This window comes from Taurulus bubalis (assembly GCF_910589615.1).
Source record: "Taurulus bubalis genome assembly, chromosome: 2".
Classification (NCBI taxonomy): Eukaryota; Metazoa; Chordata; class Actinopteri; order Perciformes; family Cottidae; genus Taurulus; species Taurulus bubalis.
The window spans coordinates 10,865,761-10,883,493 of NC_136590.1; the positions used below are offsets into that span (position 1 = coordinate 10,865,761).

At 40.5% G+C, this 17,733-nt stretch overlaps 1 protein-coding gene across 1 annotated transcript in view; it reads left to right on the plus strand.

Moving 5' to 3' along the window:
- LOC306754192 (zinc finger protein 385C-like) overlaps positions 1 to 13,221 on the plus strand; it is a gene marked incomplete at both ends in the record, with an annotated part of 36,560 nt that extends 23,339 nt beyond the window's left edge. Inside the window, 7 exons of the mRNA XM_079238116.1 lie at positions 4,343 to 4,497; positions 5,458 to 5,568; positions 9,624 to 9,795; positions 11,502 to 11,891; positions 11,986 to 12,188; positions 12,376 to 12,474; positions 12,991 to 13,221. Of these exons, the coding sequence (XP_079094242.1) occupies positions 4,343 to 4,497; positions 5,458 to 5,568; positions 9,624 to 9,795; positions 11,502 to 11,891; positions 11,986 to 12,188; positions 12,376 to 12,474; positions 12,991 to 13,221 (1,361 nt within the window). The remainder of the gene's footprint in view (positions 1 to 4,342; positions 4,498 to 5,457; positions 5,569 to 9,623; positions 9,796 to 11,501; positions 11,892 to 11,985; positions 12,189 to 12,375; positions 12,475 to 12,990) is intronic.
- Between the last annotated feature and the right edge of the window lie 4,512 nt (positions 13,222 to 17,733).

The window sequence follows — 17,733 nt, forward strand, 5'->3', positions numbered from 1 at the left end:
AGGAAGGTTGGCTTATGTGACCTACACTCGCAGCTTCCAAGAAGAAGCGATCCTTCCTGCATAGAAAAAGAAAGTCAATTCAGATTAGCGAGCAGGAACTGGATCCTTTTTAAAATGTGGAATTACTTTTATTGTCTAAAGAAAGAAAAAGAAAATCCAAAGTGACACGAGCCAAACTTGACTGCTAAACCCCTGCAAAGACCAAAGTGTAATGGATTAAACGGAGCATTTGTCTGCTCTTGCCCGCAGTTGTTAGCATGTCCTGCTAACTAGCTTACAGTTTAGTTTAGGGTAACATCCGCAGCTCGGTTCTGCTCTTTACTGGACTTTGAGATGTGTACACTCCAGCGACATCAGCCAACGTCACCTGAGATATTGTATGAATCAATGTAGATATATGGTGATATAAATATATATGTCTTGTACATGGGTCATCAACTGCTGAAGATGCAAATTTGTGCCTGGGCGTGAGAGTTTTAGCCTAATTCTTTTAGCATCATATATGTATGAAAACTAATATTACCGCAGCTTTAGTCGATCAAAGCTTTTTTGTGAACCTTTCTGGAATCAAACCAGATGGATAACTTGAAAGGGACATCACATCAGTACCGCGTTTCTTTTGTCGCCTGATGTTGTACAGATTCTCACAGATGCTGCCAGTTTCTACTTTGTTCGGCTCAAAACGCAGTTAATTAAACGTTTCGCCCTGCTGTGTTTTGTGAACATGTGCGTAGGAGATTAATGAGATCAATTTCAGATTTGTGTAGGAGAGGGAATCAATGTCCCCAAAAGTCATACTGACAGGCAGATTAAGCACATCGGCCTAGCGGAGGGGAAAAAAAACATCATCTGCCCGTGGTTGTCTCTCTCTGTCTCTCTTTCACTTTCGCTCATTTCTCACTACTCTGTCATTCGCTCCCTATTCCGTGTCACGCAATTCAATACACTTTAATGGCATCAGTGGTATATGAACGGTCCTGGTGGAGCATTTAAATGAAATTGGAATTCATCAAAAACAAAATCAAATCAGTCAAAACCTGTTAATTAATGTGTGTTTTTTGTGTATGTGTGTTTTCCACAGAGATCTGTGGTGCACATTACACATGCAGGATCACATAAGTAGTAACAATAAGCATACGGTGTACTCTTAAGATTAGGATTTGAAATGATTACAGCTGGAGTGGCAGTAAAAAACATGAATAAACATAATTAACAGTGCAAAGACAAGACAACAAGTGATTGAATGTGTATTTGATAAAGATTAAGATGTAACAACTTGGCGATTAGCGTTACCAATGGCCTTAGCTTTACCCCGTTTGAGGATGTTTTTCAGTGACTAGTATTTTAATCTAAAGTAACAGATTATTGATTCTAAATTTCTTCCCATGTTTATCATTTCTTGGACATTTGTTTTGCACTTTCATACCAGCCTGTAGTTTTTCCTCTTTTGGTAGCCATAATTTGTCAGTCTTCTATTACGGCTGTTTATTTTGGTTATATCTCGAATCTGTAGCGAGACAGGTAAAACTGCCAATTTGTATTCATGGCTTTAAATCAGATATAAATTGTTTGTGTGTTTGGTATTCAGGGTTCCAGAAAGACAGTTTCAGTTTCTCTGGGTTTGAGATTGTAAGGCGGCGCTGGTCTGGGGTTAATCCCTCATTGGCATGCTGGAGTTATTTGGTGGGTCAGTCTGTTGACCATCTGAGGGGAGTATTTTAGTTGTTTATCTATTTTAACACTTCTCTTCCCTGAATGCCACAATTGTTTTTATGTTTTTTTGCTATCATCTTTTTTTGCCATGGTTGGGCTAGGGATGACATTGACAGTTGGTCGGTCGGTCCACCACTTTGGTCCAGACGGAAATATCTCTATTACTATTATATATAACTATTGGAGGGTTTGTCTTTCAAATTTGTGCAAAATGAATCTTGTGACTTTCCCTTTTTTCATTACCATAATATTAATGTCTCAACAACTATTGGCTGGATTGCCTGAATTGTAATAACAGGTGATTCCTTTACTTTACATCTTGCGCCATCATTAGGTGAATATTTTGGATTTGTCCAATACTTTGGTTTATGAATAAATATCTAAAAATGAATGACATTTCAGCCTCAGCTGTAAATGTTAGCACACAAACACATTAGCTGAGATGTTAAACGTGGACATATTCAAGTTCCATATATAAAGGTGTCTGTTTGCATTACTTTGAATCAGATTTACAACAAATTCTGGCAAGCTTTTGCCATATTGACTGCCAGAATGAAAGTACCCTGAGACATTTGTATCTGCAGGCGATGATAAAACAAGACATTCAGTGATGTGTTACTACCACTGCTGCTGCTTAGTTGTTGCCTAAAATCAACTCCCCTACACAGAAAAAACTCAACAACTTTAATCTCTCTTAACTTCTTTTTATATGACTCCTAAAATCATGTGCCTGCATTAAGTATTCCATTTAACATTTATTTGAGCATGCTTTCATTCTGCAAATGTTTTTCTTCTCCCTTCCTCTTCCTCTGTTGTGTCTCTCTTCTCTGCTTAGGCTTTAAGAACCTTTTTGAATATGGGACCAGATTAGTTAAAACATGCTAATGCTCAAGGGCTTTCAAACCTGCCTCATCCCCAGAAATAAAACCTGAAATCTAGAGATGAAAGAAGCAGGAAATTGGAGGAAATTACTTTATTGTGACTGTTTCCAGCACTATGAAATAACACAATTTCATTCATACTTAAAGACTAACTGTATCTACTCTTTCTGGTATTTAGAGAAAAAAACAATACATTTCATTATAATCTATGTTTTGGTAATATATGCCGCAACATTCTCTTCACATATCTCCTCGCAGATCCTAAATCCAAAGTTAGTGAGTCATCGCTCCTCATCATCCAGTCGTCATCTGGTATGTGAATACTTCTGGCTTCAACAGTCGATTTCATTCAGTTTTTCAGTGCAGAAGTCTCCTCATACCAGCCGATGCTCCCTTCAGCTGTCTCTTCAAACTCCTCTTGGCATTTTCCGTCCCACTAAGGCCAAACCTCCACCCTCAGTAACCACAGATTTGAAATCCACACCAAGTTAAGCTGTCTGTCAAATGGAAGAAAAGCAGTTAATATCGTGTTGAATAAGAAAAAAGACAGCTACTTGCAACGTGCCTGGTTTTTCATCCATTTTGTTCTTTTTTATACCTCAAGATAGTTTGATCAAAACTGTGTTTCCTAAAATATTCATGAGGAATTTCAGCAGTGAATTGCAAACAAATACATTATTGTCAACTTTGAGTAAAGTTTACTTTTTTTGTAGAGAATTGTCTGTGCAACCGACAGGTTTTGATGTCAAGTTCTTATAATTGAATGATTCAAGAAGCACAACATCCTTTCTTGTACTCAATAAGCCCGAGCTTCTAGTGTCATTGCTTTAAACTTGAATCTCTACCAAAATACAACACTCATGATTGCTTCAATATGACCATTAATATTGCTAAATAGCTAAGAAATATCTAAAGGAACTGCTCTCACCTGTTGTGTATTAATTCCTAATCAATATTCAATTAAAACAAACACAACATTCAAACAGAAACTGACTCCAGATCCACTGCTTACTTATATTGATTTTAAGTGATATTTACACATGACCTTTTACCTTCACAACCTCATGACTTTCAGCATACAGGCATTACAATAATCAGCATGCTTATGTAAGATTATGCATTTCAATGTGAGCCCACTAGTGTTTACTTTGAGTCTAGACAAAGGTCAGCGCTGTGCTGCTCTTCAAAGCATGAGCAGTCTGAAAGCATTTAGGCCAACTAAAATTAAGCGTGATGAGATGAGAGGTCATGTGGAAGGAGATTTCAAAGCATGTGATGATGAAATTGCTGTGGGATTCATTCAACAAAAAGCAAACTACAATGTTTATTCGCATACAAATATTACAGTTAATCAGTTTATTAGGCCTTGATACTTCCTTGCAATCATTTTCTCTTAGAGTTGAATCTGAGGAAGAACAATACCACATAATCACACTCTCTAGTGCTGTGTTTAAAGGCCAGAGACATTTGTCAAGATAAACTATGGAGCTGTAAATCAGGAAAAGGCCACACAACACCTCTCATCATTTATCCCTTGCTATTACTGAAGTCATTAAACCTTCACTGTGCGAATGGGTCTTGATCTCATATGCCATATGCTGAACTCTGTCTTTCTCCGTGTGAGTATATGAGGACATGCAGCTTGGGTGGCCTCAAATGAAAACTGTCTCTCCACATATGCGTTTGAAATAGAAAATCTTAACAGAAGAAAAACAGTTGTCACAATGATGTGATCCTCCCTGCTGTAGGTACCCTCTCCCAGAGCCAGGTCCACCCTCTCCTGGGCTCCCTGCCTCTGCCAGGTCGACCCTTCCAGCCACATCCTCATGCCCATCTGGAGCACTTCCTGCCGCTCAGGATCAACAACTCCACGCCGCTCAACCTCTTCCCCAATTTTAGCACGGTAAGATACCACATCACATTGCTGTAAGCACACATGAGGCTGAAGTGATTCCAGCCCCAAACAATAGCTTCATTTAGAAAATAAATCTTTAAAAGATAGAAGAGTATTTTACATTTTTTAAATTGCAAATGAAATTGCAAAAATGGCAAATATGTATATATATATATGGATTATAAAAATGTGTACTTAATAACCATGCTATATAGAAAACTATCATTAGACTTATAAATATAACTTGGCTTGGATCAGTGGTAAAATGTGATCGAGACATAACACTTCTCTCTCTCTCACACACACAGACACACACACACACACACACGCACACACACACACACAGGGATGTTTGATGAAGTGGCAGACAAACCTATAGATTTAACCCTTCGTGAGACGATTCAGAAAAATGCGCTACATGTACCTGTCTGACACCTGATGCTGACCTGAGTCAACTAACACAGCTGCGCTGTAGGGATTACAAATATGAACACAGGAAGTGGTCCAAAATGATATTTAAACAGTGTAAATTCAAGACCTTAATGTCCTGATCTTTTATTGTGAAAAATATGCATTGCTTGTATTCTTTCGTCGTACATTTTTGACTTATTTTGACTAGATGTTCATGGCAAACTAATCTCTCTTCACCCTGAAATATTTAATTAAATTACAGGATGATTTATAGGATGTAGGATTACAGGATATATTATCTTATTTAATGAAAGGAATCACAGAAATCTGCATTGACAAGTTGTTCATCACTGACTGAAAAAATTATCATAGTAGTGTGGATAATTATTTTGAGAGGAGCGATGACATGCACAGAGGAGAGCCAGACTAGAACTGGGTACTTTTTGTTTACTTGGTCACTTGCTTTTAGGGAAACCTGTTTGCACTACTCTCTGAATTCAAAAGGTATCACCAACTTGAAGCAGGACCATGTTCAAGTACGTGCATTTGTGTTCTTAGATGGACCCAGTGCAGAAGGCAGTGATCAACCACACCTTTGGCGTGGCTCCAGTGCCCAAGAAGAAACCCATCATTTCCTGTAACATCTGTCACCTGCGCTTCAACTCCACCGTGAGTCGTTGAATCTTTTTCTCTGATATCAAAAAGGAAAAGGTTTCTTCTCTTGAGCTCCCTTTGAGCTTTCATCTGGTAAACTAAAACAAAACAAACGCTCAAAGACGGGTCTGGATTTATTTTTAATTCACTGCAAGAAGGCGGAAAAGTCACCAACCTGTGATGCATTTTTATATATTATAAATTGAAGTGTTAAATCAACATTATCTCACTTTACTCTCTGTGAGATTCTCTTGATGTTTGCTGTCAAACATCCACATATTTACATGTTTAATGTGTTTCGTATCTTAATGGTCTAAAAACAATCTTAAGGCAGGCTATTCTTCTTATCAGTCCAATCAGTATATTTCTCCAGCTTTCATTTTCTTAATCGACCAGTGGGTTCTGAAAAGGAAACCAGTCAGCTAGTTCTATTACTTTTTTCCTCCTTACCACATCTCACCATTCATATTCATTTAGCTCCCACTCCAATGGACTTTGTTTTTATACATATTTGCATTTATATTGTTAGGAGGAACCTGGTTGAATGACAATGACTTCTCTTTTGTGAAAACTTGAAGAAAGCAGAACACTGGCGCAAGCACATTATACTACCCTTACTTCCTCATCTGTCTCTTTCTCTCTCTGCTCTGTACTTTTGGACAAACAGTGATGCTGTTAGGAGTTTGTTTTCTAGCTAACAGGCTCTCTCCTCCTCCCCTCTGTGTCACCTGCAGCCGAGCTGAGAGTGCTGGCTTACCCAGGAGTTGGATGCCAGGTTACAGGCAGGTACCAGGTCCCAGCAGGGGGCTGCACTGAGCGGGAAAATTGACTAAAGGAATAGTTCAGAATATTTCAAGTCTATTAACATTGTATACTCACTGCCTGTGTGGTGCATACAGAAAGTTTCCTTTTCACAGTCATTCATATTTATTATTTGTATGTATTGGACGTGCAGCTTCAGGTTGCTATTTAAAGTTCAACGCAATTCTGAATCCACAGTTTGATACAAACTATGATGACAAAGTTCCACCAAAGCTAGAATTATTTTGAAAGGGATTTCATAGTAGTCTGTTATGCTGAAGTTTTGTCCATGACAATTGTTTTCAGTTCATGAAAGTTAATTGTAACAATGCTGTAAATGTAGTGCTAATTAAATTCCAATATTTATTATTATTTATAGTGTATTATTTATGATTATTATTATTATGATATTAGATTAAACTCTATTGTTATTGTAGTCCAAGTAGAATCAACAAAATGCTGTTTAGCATCAAACCATATGTGCAAAAAGCAGCAAAGTGCAGAGTAATGTACATATCTATAGCGGTAATACTTAGAAAAAACAATAAGGTGTAAGATATATGCAGTATGGACATGTGCAGCTGTTGCAGTATGCACAATATATGGTGCAGGTATAAGTACAATTGAAAGCTGGATTTGTTTGTTCAGTATAAAGACAAAGATGGATGGCTGTGAAAATGATGTCTGCTTATACTACATAACCCACGGTGTGCATAAAATAAAGAAATGGACTTGAAGACTTTCAAATTATTCCTTTATGGCTGCTAAACTCACTGAAAAAAGCATGAAAGATTCAAGCCTGAAGGATCACACAAGATATTCTAATTCTGTTGCCCTTTCGTTGAAAGTAGTTGTTGCTCACTGTGTATGGGCAAAGTTTGGGCATCAGTGGTGTGAGAATGCATAACGCAGCTTGAATCAAGATCAGGAGAGGCCAAGCAGTCCTGACAGTCTCTTTGAGGTGTCTTTAACTGAGGATCTTTGCCGTCTTTGGACACTTATCCTACATGTTAATCTCTCGTGAATTTACTATGTTGCAACATAGTGAACACATACTACACTGGCTTGCCAGATAGTATGGTAGTATGCAGATTGGAGCAGACTCTTCCCTCTGACTCAGTTGAAATTCACGCTGAATGATTAGTGTGCACTGACATTCAACGTAGCCAAAGGGGCCGTTCACCCTTTGCTCAGCCCTGTGTCCCCCGCCACACACTTTGATCCATGGTGGTACCCTTTCTGTTTGTGTAGCAGCATAAGCTTCATGCAAAGTGTTGATGGGGAGACTCGTACCCCACCACTTTATGCACAACGTCACTAAAGGATCATCTCTCCACACTGTGTACAGTGCGTGCCTGGAAACTGGATAATTTGAGCAATGACAAATTATCTAACAGCCTCGTGTGAAGCTAGATACTTGAAGCCTTTTTATACTGTTCAAAACTCAGACTCTCTGTTGGTTTAGTTGTGCACTTGTGTTCTTCAAATACTCTTCAAATGCACTAGTGTAGCAAAAATGTGTGCTCTTAAAGGTCAAGTCTGGTTATCTTTTATGTTTTTGTCATTGTTAACAAATCCCATCAAAAGAAGAAAACTAAGAATTCCCTAATCCATCGAATTTCCCGACTATGTCTGTGGTACTTAAGCTTTCTCACTTTTTTTTTTTTTTTTAAGGTTAAGAAAACTACTTAAAACAGCTGGTTAATGTCATTTTTAGCATATCACTAAAACAGCGACTATTTTTAGTGGCTGTTAATACACATTTGTCACAGTGCACATGTTCATGTAATAAAGGAACACGCAGTGCTGCTCATTTGTGTATTTTTAGTCGTTTTTGGACAACAATAGAGGCTTTATGGCACATGAACAAAATATATCAGGCTTTTGGATACTCAGACTATGCTTGTTAGTAAGATCAATCAATTGTGGGTTTTGGTCTTTTCACCGGATTTATTGACAATAAGAACATTTTAGAATATTGCCGGACCTTTCTTTTATACCTTCTGCTAGTTTTGTTCACTTGATGTAATTTATAGTTTGGCTGAAGCTATTGGAACTTTTCATCCTCGAGATTAGGTCATAGGTCTTCAGAAGACACTGACGTAAAGCACAGATGCAAATAATACAATGAATGGCGACATAATCCTACATAGCTGCTTCCGTTTCTGAGTCCTGGTGTTGTACATGCTGGCTCACTGTCTCACTGTCACACTGTCATGGCTTACTGGGACCCCTAAAGAGCACAGAGCCATCTTTAATGTTATTAGTAACACCTGTTCTGTTCCTACAATGACAACTTTTTCTGTGAATAAGACCTATTTACCTGATTATAATGAATCATCTATAAAATAGTTACACTTTTTATTCAGTATTAAACAACAAACAGGTATATTTAATCAAAGTGCATGTTGTACAATTTAAGTAAATATAACAAATAATATAAATAACCTGAGGTTCACGCACCAGCTTCTTTCAGGGCTCTTAACTGCCTCTCAGGTCTTCAGCAGATGGAGTTTGCTCATTTGTCATGAAGATGGCTCAGTCATCATCAAAATGTTCTTCATTATTAGGCCAAGTTGCTATATAACATATTGTACAGATAAATATTGTTGTAGAAAATGAGAAACAAAGCAATAAAAAAAAACTGGTACTTTATTTCTTTATTATTATTTACTTTATTGCGGTTTGTTTCCTGAAGCTAAATAGAGCATATCTTTATCATATTTAGATTTGCTGTGTTTTTTTCCTTCAGTTGTTTTGGTGCATTTCTACTTGCTGGCTCTTGCTTTATCTACAAGCATCCAGAGCCATTTTGGGCACTGCCCCAAATGTGTTTTCTCTAACAACAGAGGAAGGCGCAGGGGGCATTTTGTGTTGCAGGATATGCACACAGGCCATTTTCTGTCATAACGAATCAGTGGAAAGATAAGCCAGTGAGCTCAGAGGATGGTCATGAGATGCCATGAGCCCAACTGATGCTCATTTGTGCACAACCGTGACGGCGATGATGATCCAAATGCCGATGTGACTCTTCCTCCAAGTCAAATGCTCAATCGCATAATTTATCCCTGACTCCATGGAAGCATGCGAAGCCAGAGAGATGGAACAGATGGAAAGATTACAGTTTACTGATTTCATGCTGTCCTTCATTAAGTTAATCATGTCAGTGATTCTGTTCATACCCTTTACACTGTGTGTGTGTATGTGTGTGTGTGTGTGTGTGTGTGTGTGTGTGTGTGTGTGTGTGTGTGTGTGTGTGTCACGGTCAGACCCAGGCGGAGGCCCACTACAAAGGTCACAAACATGCTCGCAAGATGAAGGTGTTGGAGACTCAGAGGAACCGGCAGAAGAACGGTACAACAGGAAAAGACAGAGGCCGACAGAGGGGGATGATGGGAAGAGGAACGGTGCCCATAAACTCCCATTTGAAAGACATAACAGGTATAAATCGTTCTCTATTTAAAGGCACTGCATCCTCTGAGTAATAAGTAACAATTGTTGAGACGTAAGCACTAAGTCTTGGGTAGCTGCCACTCAGCTGGCTAATTACCCAGCTATTACCTGCCCTGCTATCATTGGCTCTGTCAGATAGGTAATTACTCTCATCAAGCAAAGATGAGAAGCCTTGAAGAGATGCTATTTGAAGAGAGATGTAGTGGTGTTACTTACTTTTAGTTTGATTTTAGCTGTAAATCAATAGGCTCAACACAAATCCCACTTACAGTTTCTCATTCCTATTAGGACAACACATTTGTGTTCTAAAGGTCTGAGGACCAGGTCACCTCTCGTCTGAAGTATAAAATGAAGTGTGTTTTGTTCATGATGCACTGCACAAAAAATGTTGTTGTGCAAGCTAGGATATGCCCCCTCCCCTCCCCCCACCCCCCCTATTGTTGATGTAAACTGCACTTGTGAAAATTCCCCCAAACTGCTTCTATTCCCAGACAAAATACTGAGGACATGAGTGTCCTTATTGAAAGCTGCAGCCCTTGATGCTTTCCATATTCTTAATGTTGTAGCTATTGGTTATTCTGCATCATTAGAGCTGCAGTGAGAGCAACAGCTTCGCTATCTTTTACTAACTTAACTTCTCATTCTGCCTGACTTAAAAATGTCAGCCTCTTCCTTTCTTTACGCTGTCCAGCTTTCCTTTTAATTATTGATCTCCCCTCTCCCATTTTGTTCCAGCACCTATCAATTTCCGTCAAACCCCACAATGATAAGCTTGTTACGTTCAGCAGTTGCCATGGTTTTTGATTGATGGTGACAGAGAGAGCTGCAGCTGAGGGAGCGAACAATTGACAAAGATGGAGGAAGAATGATTGAGATGGCAGGAAAAAGAAGAAAAAGATGCTAAAATTAAAGAGAGATGATAGCGCAGAGAAGAAAGTATGGGAGGATAAGAAAATTATAAGATTATATGAAAGAAATAGGAAAAAGAAAAAATTATAGGTTGACTGCACAAAAAGACAGATAAGAACATGAAAGAATAGAGGATCACATTAGTCAAGAAAATCTATTTATAAAGGGATTTTATAGAATACATGTATGGTTGTGGCATTATAGAACTGTTCATTAACCGTCCTGAGTGATTTTGCTCCTATTTTCTTATCACAAAGCTACTGTAATATAGTTCTAAGCACATTAAGTATTCATTTATATAATTTGAGTAATTTCAGGGCACATATATGTGGAAATGACTATCGTAAAACACAACTGTAATAATACAGTAGTGTCCACCTATGACAAATTCTAATTATTGACAAATACTGTATAATAATAACAGTCATTATATACTATTACAGCCACATTATAATGTGTCGTAAACTATTTTGTGAATCTTTATGTACTACTTATTAATGCTAAACAGGGGGACATACAGTGTTACCAAAACAACTTGATGTGTGTTCACTATCATAATTATGTCAAATACCCTAAATGTTTTCTGACTTCAGTAAATCAATAAAAAAAATATTGTCTGACTTCTCAAGCTGCATAAAATTGAAGCAGCTATAATTAATACTTGTATTCTTTGAGAGAACCAATTGTCATCTACATAATAATATCACATTCCTATTTACTCTTATCCTTACCAAGAAAAATATAATGTTACAAAAACAATTCTAAATGAGCTCATTCGTCTACAGGCATAAGTACTTCTTCCCAACCTGCACAGCAGCAACCGGAAAACATCCAGGAAAGCTTGCTGGAACCAACCACGCCCTCAAAGCCTTCATCCACAGACTCCTCCTCACTCCGTTCTCCTCCGCTCTCCCCACAAATCTCCCCTGGCACTCAGCTCAATGATCTACCTTCAGACAGTCCGCCTGTGGAAGGGTGCAGCCTGGCCAACAGTTCAGCCCCACACGCTGACCCTCAGGGGAGCATCATGGGAGGTGAGGAGGAGGAGGAGGTGGTGAAGGTGGAAGAAGCTAAAGAGGCTAAAGAAGAGGCCAAGAGCAACAAAAAACCTTTTCACTGTCCTACGTGCAAAGTCACGGTCAACTCCAGCTCACAGTTGGAGTCTCACTGTAGTGGTATGTTCTAAAAATACTACTGCTATTATTACTTAGTTAAAGTTAGTAAGTTTATGACTCACATTCAGTCCTTCCCTTTGTTTGGCGGAATCAGGCTTGAAGCACAAACAGATTCTTGATGGTCACCACAGCAGCCAGTCACAACGCAGGGTCAAGATGACATCATCGCCCAGGCCCACCAGCCGAATTAGGCAGCGAATGGGAAACAAGACCAGAGCAGTTGTGGGTGTATCCAGCCAGCCGTTTCATTGTGCATTGTGCCAGGTGTCAGTCAACTCAGAGACACAGCTGAAGCAGGTATGTGGGTTTATCCTGATCGAATAAATGTGACTAATTCTACTACTCACTAAACTGCTGACCTCTGTATACAATCTAGACATGTGGCGCCCCTAACCTTTGTGTTCTGAAGGAAAACTACCCGTAGCACTTGTTGGCTGTCAGAGCTGTCCTGAATGAATCACTTCATATTCCTTTCCCTTTTTAGCACATGAGCAGCAGGAGACACAAAGAGCGTTTGGCTGGGAAGCCTGTCAAGGCGAAGTTCACACCCTATAATAAACTACAGTCCAGTGCTATCTTAGCGGTGAGAATTAGTCACACACACACACACAGAAACATTTGTAGGGAAATACACAACACGTGCAAATGTTAGGCTCTGCCGAGCACACGTCAACATGTGTGCAAGTCCAATGGCTGCTTTGGGATTGATACAAATATTATAGACACATACATAACTACAAAGTACTTCTGTTTATGTGAAAACCACTAGTGGTTTGGTCCAGACTGAAATATCTCAACAACTATTGGATTGCCAGTTCATTTTGTTCATGGTTCCCAGATATTAAAACATCTGGCATTTTCTATAATTCAACGTGTCCAGTGCTTTGGTTTATAACCCATTCCAAATACCTGCATAACTAATATCGTCCCCCTGTACTTAATTTGTAGTGCTAATTAACTAACGTTAGCACGCTAAACTAAGAAATTAACGTGATTAACATTATGGATGCTTAGCATCAGCCTGTTAGCATTTTACAGCTTGACTATAACATGGCTTGGTCTTGTTTCGACTGAATGTGCCTCTTGTCTTTGCTGTCAGACCAAACTGGCCTTGCAGAAGCAGCTATGTAAGGCCCTGCCGGCAGGGTTCCTGACCAACCCCCTCAATCACGCTGCTTTGTGCACCATGGCGGCTGGACCCTTGGCGCTACGGCTGCCGCCGGGTCCCACAGCCTTCCTCCATGGTCCCCTGATCAGCCCCACACTCTTCAGGCCTGCCCCAGGACCTCTGAGGGCCACACATGCACCTATTATCTTCTCTCCTTACTAGCAATGAGCCACGCTAGGCTAGAGGACGTACAGTGGACTGGACCTAACCTAGCCAAATCTGGACTCGCAGAAAATATTTGCTTGGTCGCTGAGGACAAAGCACGGGACACCCTGAGGGACACCAGTACAATGTTATGCCATGATAGCTGCATATCAGCATGTCAAGTTTGGCAGGTTCAAGTCATAAGAACAATATGTACAATCCCCTGGTGTGGATTGAGATTTCCGTGCAGAGTGACCAGTGAAGTACCATCGCTCAGCTGTTTCCCCTCAACAAACTTTTGAGTGCATGTTCCCCGGAGTCTGGACCCCTCTTGAAGCCATAATGACAAGCATCTTCTAGTTTTATTTCTAGGACAGTAATAGGCTAATACACTAGAGTGTGTCAATGTGATGTGTTTGTTGCCAAAATTCTTTTAATTTCAGAGCTTTCTAGTTGTACTCTGAGAACAAGTACAATACTTCATTCCTGCTTTAGTCTTCATAACCAAAATCAAGGCAATCCAGATTGAAAGTGGCTACGTCCATAGAACTACCACCCTCCTCCAATGAAAAAACAAAGGAGATGCATAACATAACTTCCGATTGCTGAGGATATTGCATCTCAACAATTGCATATCTTTACAGCCATTGTCTGATGTGGATGCCTTTTCTGTATTTTAGATGAATACATACATTTGTTTCTGTGTTTCTCTCTTGCTCTCTGTGTTATGAGGTGACAATCAACCAACACCCTGATATGATGCCAAGAATACTCGCCATATGGAGACAGATTACATACAATGCATACAATGAGATGGTTTTATTTTAAGTGATAAGATTTATGTGGATAAATAAGTTACGATTTACAGCTTGATGCTGTTTGTGCAATATGAAGATACAGGCTGATATGCGCTACTCCCCAAAATGTTAATGATTTTTTCACAGATATTTAAATGTATCTTTTATGTCTTTATTAAAATTTTTAGTTTTTTGATAGAGCTGTATTAAAAGAACGTTCTTTAGAAATCTCCTCCCACCTTATTGTGCTGAATCATCCAAAGCAATATGTGTTTTTGATGTTTCACCTGGTAAAATTTTATGACAAGTGTAACTGTGCATCAATTGCAATAATGTAAATGATTATGTGCTAATCATGTCAATACTGTATTCTATATGAAATTATAAATAGTCATGTTTTTTTACACAGTTGTGGTGTTTCTTTCTTCATATGCAAACATCAGTCCCTTACTATTCATTTTAAATATTCAGTGAATATAAGCTTACTTCAGATATGAATATAGTTATGGACAAGGACACTGAAAGGTCTTTGAACATGGCTCACTCAGTAATAACTTGTATCATCAGTATGATACTGTTCTCATATCACATAAATCAAAGGTCAGTGAATATATACTTCGCCAGACTGAAAATGACATGGTGTTCGAGTATGAGAAAATATAACACAAAACACAAAGTGGCTGATAATGTACCCCTTCACTGAGTACATCCCATACTTTGTGATACTCTTATGCCATCTAGTGGTATTTTGTAAGCAAGCGCAAGATAGGACAACCTGTAGATGGGTAGGGAGATGTCGGTGATATTTCCTGCACTCATACATTTATATCAATATAAAAATAATTTGAGTAGTTACCATGTGTTTCAGAATGGTAGTACAACAAATTCAACAACATCTAAATATCTTATTATTGATGCACTAACCCCAAATCAGGTTTAGTTTGAATGAATTAATGAATATATACTTTATTAATCCCTAAGGGGAAATTTCGTGTCGGGTAGCAGCCATTTACACACAAAATAAGATAAGATATAAAAACAACAGGGATGAAAGATATATGTAATAATAATACTAATAGAATAAAGATAAAAAATAACAACAACAATAAAATAGCTGGATGAAAGAAAAAATAACAGAGTATTAATTTAGGAATTTTATTTTATTTTATTAACTTAAACTTAAACAGTAGAAGTGCAAGAGTGCAAGTATGTATGTGCATATTAAGTGTGTGAGGTGTAAATAAAAATAACAACAACAACAAACAATAGGAGAGTGCAAAAATACAAATAATGTATGTAATATGATATGTTAAGTGTAGATAACTATAAACATGTACAGTGATTAATTCACAGAGGAACTAGCAAGCGGTGACTTGTTGTAAAGCCGTATTGCTGTCGGCAGGAATGTTCTCCTGTAGCGGTCCTTATTGCAGCGGAGCGTGAGGAATCTCTTAGAGAAAGTGCTCCTCTGGCCCTGCAGCAGGTGGTAGAGAGGGTGGTCCAGGTTGTCCAATATGGACAAAAGTTTCTTCAGCGTCCTCCTCTCCACCACCTGCTCCAGAAACTCCTGCTTGCAGCCGATGATGGAGCCGGCCTTCTTAACTAGCTTGTTAAGTCTGTTGGTGTCACCGGCTCCAATGCTGCTCCCCCAGCAGACAATGGCAAAGTACAGGGCGCTGGCCACAACCGACTGGTAGAACATCTCCAGCATTTTGCTGCACACATTGAAGGATCGAAGCTTCCTCAGGAAAAAGAGTCGACTCATCCCCTTCTTGTAGACAGCGTTGATGTTGGCCTTCCAGTTCAGTCGGCTGTCGATGGAAACACCCAGGTACCTTTACTCCTCCACTATGTCCACGTCCTCTCCCAGAACACTCAGAGGACTAGGAGCTGTCGTCTTCCTCCTGAAGTCGACCACCATCTCTGGTCTTGGCCACGTTCAGAAGCAAGTGATTCTCACCAGCCCACTTCACAAAGTCACTCACTACTGCCCTGTACTCCTCCTCCCGTCCATCCCTAATACACCCGACCACTGCAGAGTCATCAGAGAACTTCTGCAGATGGCATGACTCCGTGTTGTACTGGAAGTCAGTGGTGTACAGGGTGAACAGGAAGGGAGACAGAACAGTTCCCTGTGGGGCTCCAACATCACTGACCACCGTCCCAGACAGCACACGCCCCATTCTGACAAACTGTGGTCTGCCTGTGAGGTAGTCAGTGATCCCCCACCACCCGCAGCTTCTCACCCAGTAGCAGTGGTTGGATGGTGTTAAATGCACTGGAGAAGTCAAAGAAAGTGACTCTCACAGACACCAGTTCCATCCAGGTGCGACTGGGCTCGTTGCAGCAGGTAGATGATGGCGTCGTCCACACCCACATGAGGCTGGTAAGCAAATTGTAGAGGGTCCAGCGACGATTTCACCTGCGGTCGGAGGTGGGTCAAGACCAGCCTCTCCAGCACCTTCATCACATGGGAGGTGAGGGCAACCGGTCGTTAGTCATTGAGGATGGATGGAATCGACTTCTTTGGGACAGGAACCAGGCACGACGTCTTCCACAGCACCGGGACCTCCTCCTGCCTCAGGCTCAGGTTGTAGAGGTGCTGCAGGACACCAGACAGCTGGGTGGCGCAGGTCTTTAGGACTCTGGGGCTGATGCCATCAGGTCCTTCAGCTTTGCCTTGGTGGAGTTTCTCTAGCTGTCTTCTCATCTGGTCAATTGTCACAGAGAGAGGGGGGAGGGTGGAGGAGCCCATTGTTGTTGAGTGCTCATTGGAAGAGCAATTGGGTGTTGAGGGCTCAGTGAATGTGCAGCTCAACAGGGGGGCAGAGGAGGAGGAGGTGTGGAGGTGTGGTGAGAGGAGGAGACGGATGAGGGCTGTGAACTAAACCTATTGAAGAAACAGTTCAGCTCGTTGGCCCTCTCCAGGGAGCCCCCTGGTTGTCTCCCTCCCACCTTGAAGCCGGTAATCTGCTTCATCCCGGTCCACACCTCCCTCGTGTTGTTCTGCTGGAGTTTGGCCTCGAGCTTCCGCCTGTAAGAGTCCTTGCCCTCCCTGAGCTTCACCTTCAGGTCGCGTTGGACTCTCCTGAGCTCATCCCTGTCCCCAGACCTGAAAGCAGCTTTCTTCTTATTAAGAAGAGCCTTCAGGTCCCTGGTGATCCAGGGTTTGTTGTTGGGGAAGCAGCGCACAGTCCGGGATGGTATGTTGGTGTGTTCACATAACTTGATGTATTCTGTGATGCAGTCAGTCATGCTGTTGATGTCCTCCCCATGTGGTCCACACAGCACATCCCAGTCCGTCGACTCAAAGTAGTCCTGCAGGGCATCATTAGCCTCCTGAGACCACCTCCTAACAGTCCTGGAGGTTGCAGGCAGCCTCTGCACCAAAGGAACATACCTGGGTGTCAGCAGGACCATGTCGTGATCAGACCTGCCAAGGGGGGGAAGGGCAGTGGCCCTGTATGCATCCTTAGTATTTGCATACAGGAGGTCCAGAGTTTTATTGTTCCTTGTGAATCACTTTGGCCTCTAAATCCTGGCAATAGCAGCCTGGGCACCAAAAATACTTACAAGCATGTAGAGCTTCAGGTGAGTGGATGTAACTTCATGATTTAAAGAAGAAAAAAATTACGTTATACAAGCAGAAGCTTAGAGGAGGGTTTCAAATGGAGTTTAAGTCAAGCGAGCTATGAAGCAGCAGCACATTAGTTATGTTTTAGTCATTTTGTGT